Below are 6,873 nucleotides of genomic sequence, written 5' to 3' on the forward strand. Positions count from 1 at the left end.
ATATATATATATATATATATATATATATACACACATACATCTTTATTATTTAGAACTTTTATTCTTAAGAAATGTGTACGCGTTTTACATTAAAAATAATATCAAACTTTCTCTCTGTAAATATATAAATTATTTATTAATAGCCTAATAAAATATCTTATTTTCAAGTGTTGTAATCATATAATGAATAAATTTCTATATATATATATATATGAAAGAGAGAGAGAGAGAGTCATACAAAATTCATTAAAAATTTATTTAATATACGTAAGCGTCTTGCTATACAGCACTGGTGCTACCGTCATTTTGTGCACATAGCACGGAACAGAACCAGAAATTGTGCACCTTATATGTTACCCTCTGAGAACATTCGTGCACCTTGGCTTCGTAGTTTAGGTGCACGTTTTTAAGGTCCACAGAGGGCGTATCGCTTTCAGGGATCACCTAAAAGCGGGCCATGACACCTCTCATTCTTCTCTCTGCGGACACACTAAGTGAGACCTCCCCCACCACCGGAGTTTCCAGACCTGTATGTAAGACCGTGGTGGTGTCGGAGCTTATCTGAGTTTTGTTTTCTGTCATTCTTTGTATATTTTATATATTATTGTACAATATAAAAGAAAATGTCAACGCGATGGTAAGTTTGAGTAATATTTAACACGATAATTAAGTGATAATATAATTCTTGATAAGTCAAATTTTTAAAGTGAAAGAGTTTATTTGATGAATAACCTAACTTAATCTAATTTTCTATAATTTACAATAGGTTTTTATGTTATAAATCTGTCAATATTATATTTGTAAAAATTATATAAATAAGGATTATTTATAAAATATATATAATTATTATATAAATAATTATTATATAAATAGGGATTATTTATAAAATATAAAATTTTTTGTAATATTTAATTATTTATATTATATATGTAATATAAATACTTATATATACTTTATATTATAAATAATTACTATATATATATATATATATATGTGTGTGTGTGTGTGTGTGTATGTATGATTTCACATAGAATTTTACTGTTTTTTTTTTAAGGCAACTAATTTTATGATATTTTAAAATTGTCGCAAATCAATTTAGGTATCCATTATACCAAAAAGGCAATCCGCAATTAAGAGTATTTTTACCAAACTTCTGGATGAAACTGTTGAAGCCTAAAAGCAAGCACCTTGCAAATGTGGTGCAGTTCCATTGCTCAATGGAAATGACTAAATTCGACATAAAGAATTACCTGGAAAAGATTTACAATATCGATATTATTGAAGTGAGAACAAGAATAGCAATGGGGAGGATAAAGAAGGATCAGTTGCAAGGCTCCATTATTAACGAAGATGATAGAAAAATAGCCTATGTTGTATTGGTTAGTTTGCAATTATCTCTTTGATTTCACAAAGAAAAATTTTAATTGCAAACAAAATTTCGTTTCTTCCAGCCAAAAGACCAATCCTTTGTGTTTCCCAATCTATTTAAAGATGCAAAAAGTGAATTCGATGAAGAAACTATGAATGAATCTAAACGGGACTTGCAGGAATATGTGAAAGTAAATAAAGCACCTGGATTGCCTGGTTGGTTTAGAATTTAATGTACATGTATATATATATATTATAATATTTAAAAATATATAACTAATAAAGCATCTAATATTCCTGATTCTTTTAATTATTAAAATCTTTAAATTAATGACCAACATAGTTTTTATATTACTTCTTGCTCATATACTCTTATAGATGTCAATAATTATACAGGGTGTACCTAAATTCGCGATAAATATTTTAATTATAAATTCTTTGTAAGATTTTAATACGAAAATGTTGAGTTTTCAAATGGGAGAAATTTAAAGATCACGAATGATGGGGCCATGATTCTGGTACTCCAACTTATCTGGGAAAAAGAAATATTTTTTATACGAGTTTTCTGTTATTGTTCGAACCAGTTGGGAAAAAATTAACAAAATAACGGCACTTTGAAAATTAACTATTGATTTTTCTCTTTTTTTTTTTTACGGCTAGAAAATCGGAAAATAAATGAATTTTTGAAACAATAACGATATACATATGTGTTGAAGGTGCATACATAAATTAAACTCAATCGGATCAATAGATCTTGAAATTGTGATCACCGTTTTAAAAAACAATTTTGAGAAAAACGCATTAAAAATTTTCGTACCATTTCAATGAATATAATTATATTTATAGTTAATCTGCCAGTTCAAGACCTAAGTGCTAGGTCAAAATATAAAGGGCTTTTTTCTTGTTCAATTCAAATTCGAGTGGTTTTTCATGCCTTTGGCAATTCTGGCTTTTTTTACAGCTTCTGTGGACCCATGTTTTGAACGGCAAACTCAATTTTCGACTCGTATATTCACGTACATTTCAGCCTGCATTTCATAGTCACTCTCATAGATATAATTTTCAGAATACATAATTTTCAAACTAAATATTTGCGCTACAAATGCTGCGTGTGCTTTATTCGATCAAAGCTATACTAAATTCACTATACTCTCAAAATCATGTGAATAAAACTGTCAAATGTTCGCTTGTATAGGAAAAAAAACTACTAAATGTTGAGTTACTTTGTTGAGAAGAAAAAAAGACCAAAATTCTTTGTCAAAAATTGATCTGTCGTAACAATAATACTATTAGCAGCGTTATCACAGTACACCATGCGCCGCCCCATTCAAACCGCTCTAAATCCGTTAATTTTGCCGAATTCAGGCAAATACTTTTGCAGACATATCTTCGAAGCTATATTCTTTAAGAAAATGCAAAAAAGACAAAATCGATTTTTTTAATTTTTACGCTTATAGAATCCCCTTAATTCAACCAATGCATTAAAAGTTCTTCCAATTTAAAAAAAAATAATGTTTCATTTGCTGAAGTTAATTATAGTGCTTCAAAGTGTTTAACATATCTTCTTCATCAACAATCTCAATAAAATATTTCAAAATGCATATAATAACTAATGCATTATATTCGCCATGTTGATGTTATATTGCAAGTACAAACATAATTTTGAAACTTGTACAATTTAGGATATTGTATATCTTTTTATAGATAAAATTAAAAAAACTTTTCATATAAATTTAGCTCTAATAAAGTTTATTATAATATCATAACAAATCATAGAAGCTTAGTTTTGAACAGGTGCTTGAATTGTTCATTGATGCGTACGAACTGTTTATTGGTGCGTACTATATCAAGAAATAAATTAAGTTGCCAGTGATTAAATTATTAACAAACAATTGTTGACATTATAAGTTTAGTCGAGCTTTTTATTTGATCATTTTTTGTAATAGGTGGTCACATATTGTAAAATAAAAATATTTCCAAAATAAATCACTTTGAATGCTTTGCTTTTTGTAGAATCTCTTTAAGTATGTAATATGTTACCATCTCTTCTTCATCGACAGTTCGAAATAAACAAATATTTTAAAATATTAATTAATATCATTCACGATATATGAACTAACTTAATAATATTCATTTAACCATACTCGATTTACATCATCAACCATCAATCAGACATATATTTTTAAATATATTAAGTTAATAAATTTCGCAAATAAATATCAATATACTATAATTATTACTAACTTCATTCACGATGTACAAAATGTCACCGAACTATCATCAAATTATCATCTAACTGAATTCAATAACATTCATATTACTAAGCAGACATAACAAAATATAATTCGTTGTATTAATAAATTCAAATTAATAAATTCACAAATATAATTATTACTAATTCCGCTCATGATGTATCACTGTACTGAATTCAATAATAATCATATCAACGATTGTCAATCGGACATGCGGAAACAGTAAATTCGATTAATGCGGCTCAAGAACATTTCAGAGTTTTCACGGATTTTTTAATTTTTAACAAAGGATCAAAAAAAATTTTAATTAAATTAACACAATATACGTAAATGTTCCAAATGATAAATCAATAATAATAATAAGGGAGGCTTATTTAAGGTCTTAAATAAGCCTTCCTTATTATTATTATTGTTTTAATTTTTACATTAAATTTTGTTGTAACTCTGTATATATAAAGTAACGAGAATATTACTTCGAATAGCTCCAAGAATATTGCTGAATTATTATTAATAGTAGACAAATAGAATAAGAATGTACAAAGTGCTCATATGCTTTTCTTCGTCATTGATAAACTTCCTAGAAAATGCACTCCACATTTTCGTAATCTATATCCCTACTACACAGCATAGTATATAAGACTGCGTCTTGAAATAATCCTGAAGTACGCAAGATATAGAATAGAAGCAGTCAAACTTGTGAAAATTATGAATGCGAAAGAATACGCTTCTTTTGATGATTTGCAAAAATGCAAAGTATTGAATTTAATCGACGAATTTCAAGAAGATTTAGCACAAATGTCCGGGAAATGTATGGATATTGGTTGTGGTCCCGGAGATATAACAAAAGATATCCTCTTGCCGGCTCTAAATTCAAATGCGGTAATAATAGGTAAGAAAACAATAATACGCGTAGAATAATGTTTATAACAACATACGTTTATTACATAAATTATTATTTAATTCAATAATTGTATATTTTGAAGGGACCGATATTTCGAAAAATATGATCGAGTTTGCAAACAAAACATATTCTCATGAGAAACGGCTAAAATTTGAAGTATTAGATATCCAAACTAAAAATTTACCTGAAAAATATATTTCTAAATTTGATCATATATTCTCATTTCACACTTTAAATTGGTGTTATGATATTCGGTAAGTTAAATTTTAATGAATTAAGTATAGACCAAGTCTGTATTCAATCATCAATCGTGGTGATTCTTAAACAATCGCGGTTTGATTCTTAGCCAGTCAGAAATATATAATTGATGTGACGTCAAATTAATATCGAAAATCAAATATTGAAGTAAAGTTGAAAGTTTGATCAAAGTGGTACAAATTGTTGTTGAATCATTGACTATTTCGACATGATATAAAATGCTGAATTAACTAATTAATTGTATTCAAATGCTTTGTAGATTAAAAGTCACTTTAAATGATTTTATTTAAAATATAACCATGACAAAATTAAAGATAGAATTTTAATTTTACTAAATAGAAAGCATTTAAAGAATAAGCATATAAAAAATACATATCACTTATATTTTATATGTTACAATAAACAGAATTCTAACTTGAATTCTGTCACAAATTCTATATCGTGTAAAATTAAAAGAAGAGATTATTTTAGATAACATATAGTTGTGAAAAATAAGTTCAAAATCAATATTATCTTTCATAATAAGTGCAATATTATAATTATATTATTATAATTACAAATTGAAACTGATAATAATTGTAGCTTTATTTCAATTATGAGTTAGATATGCAATACATAAGATGATTTTTATGATGACTTTTTATGATGATTAAAAAATTCTCCAACATTCATTAATATTGTCTCTGATAATAAATGCAATATTACATATAATATCTAGTTTTTAGTTTTTAAAACGTGATAGTTATAAATAATAAGAATTAAAAACTAAATATCACTTATTTATTATTCTTATTATTATTTAAAATATAGCTTGTAATTTTTATACAGATTTTAAATATTTTAACATACAATTATTTTTTAAATATCTCTTAATAATTCCATCACATTACAATATAATTTTAAAGAGGCAGAAGTAAGATGTTAATATATTAATTTAATATTATTTTAAAAAACTAAAAATCGCAATAAATATAAAAGTTTCAAAAATTAATTATATTTATCTGTGTTTTATTTAATAGACAAGCATTTGAAAATATTTACCGTATGATTCGACCAGGTGGAAACATACTTATGCTTATAGTAGCATCTCATGATGTATATGAAGTTATGAAAATTTTGGCTCGAGATATTCGTTTTGCATCATACATACAAGTAAATCTTATTATTTTCATGTTTCATCAATTTTGCAAATTTGTAGTTATAAACATTTAATTATTACGCTTATGTTTACATAGGACATCAGAAAATACGTTTCGCCATTTAATGATTCAGTCTGCCCTCGTAAAGAGCTGAGAAAATTACTTAAAGATATCGGGTTTGAGGTTTGCCATTGCAGTCTTCGAGAAACAACATATTCCTCTAAAGATTTACACAACTTTTTATGTAAGTTGTTTAAAAAATATATAAAAATTAAATTTTATATTTCTGTGTGACGATTACATTATAAATTTGTTGCAACGTCCTCTTCTCACTTATTTAAATCTTAATTTAATTCTAATAATTTTTTTTAATTTAATGTAATCTCGATGGATTATTTCGATAGCTTCAATAATATCCATCTACCCATTTTTGGACAAAATGCCACATGATCGAGGTGAAGAATTCAAGAATGAATTAACACATGAATTTATGAAACGAAAGCTTGTTTGTCAAAAGAATAATCAAAAAATATTTATAGATTTATACAAAACTTTAGTAATTTATGCACGAAAAGTTGCATAAGTATATGTACACACATATACACACAATAAAAAATATATATTATATCTCACTCTAAGTAATTTGTTGAACTTTTAAGAAGAACATGACCATTGAATTATTTCCAGAATTCTTCCATTTATTGTTACTCTACCTTTCCTAATTAAGATTTGTGTAATATAAACAAAATAAACAACATACTTATCTATACGTGCATATACACATGTGCATTGCACAATTAAATTTTTGTAAAAATATATTACGAAAATAAATGTATAGTCAATGTGTCTTCGAATCGCATCGTCGATTCGCTGTCAACGATATCTTCCTCAATTTTAATACTTAATTTCCATACATAATTATCAGTACTTACAAGTATTATTTTATGCCAATTAT

The 6,873-nt window shown here is 26.2% G+C and overlaps 2 protein-coding genes across 2 annotated transcripts; both read left to right on the forward strand.

Annotated features, from left to right (window-relative positions):
* The first annotated feature begins 480 nt into the window (after window positions 1-480).
* Mrpl23 (mitochondrial ribosomal protein L23) lies at window positions 481-1,669 on the forward strand. The gene is made up of 3 exons (XM_083094433.1): window positions 481-637; window positions 1,100-1,379; window positions 1,452-1,669. The coding sequence occupies exons 1-3, from the start codon at window positions 624-626 to the stop codon at window positions 1,599-1,601; spliced, it is 444 nt and encodes a 147-aa protein (XP_082950559.1). The 5' UTR covers window positions 481-623; the 3' UTR covers window positions 1,602-1,669.
* A 2,589-nt stretch (window positions 1,670-4,258) lies between these two features.
* LOC145968160 (juvenile hormone acid O-methyltransferase-like) lies at window positions 4,259-6,545 on the forward strand. The gene is made up of 5 exons (XM_083093444.1): window positions 4,259-4,509; window positions 4,604-4,775; window positions 5,799-5,931; window positions 6,015-6,162; window positions 6,323-6,545. The coding sequence occupies exons 1-5, from the start codon at window positions 4,326-4,328 to the stop codon at window positions 6,499-6,501; spliced, it is 816 nt and encodes a 271-aa protein (XP_082949570.1). The 5' UTR covers window positions 4,259-4,325; the 3' UTR covers window positions 6,502-6,545.
* Window positions 6,546-6,873: the final 328 nt, after the last annotated feature.

The sequence above is a fragment of the Camponotus vicinus genome, unplaced genomic scaffold (genome assembly GCF_025532165.1).
Source record: "Camponotus vicinus isolate PSW18456_S1 unplaced genomic scaffold, iyCamVici1.0 SCAF_3, whole genome shotgun sequence".
NCBI lineage: Eukaryota > Metazoa > Arthropoda > Insecta > Hymenoptera > Formicidae > Camponotus > Camponotus vicinus.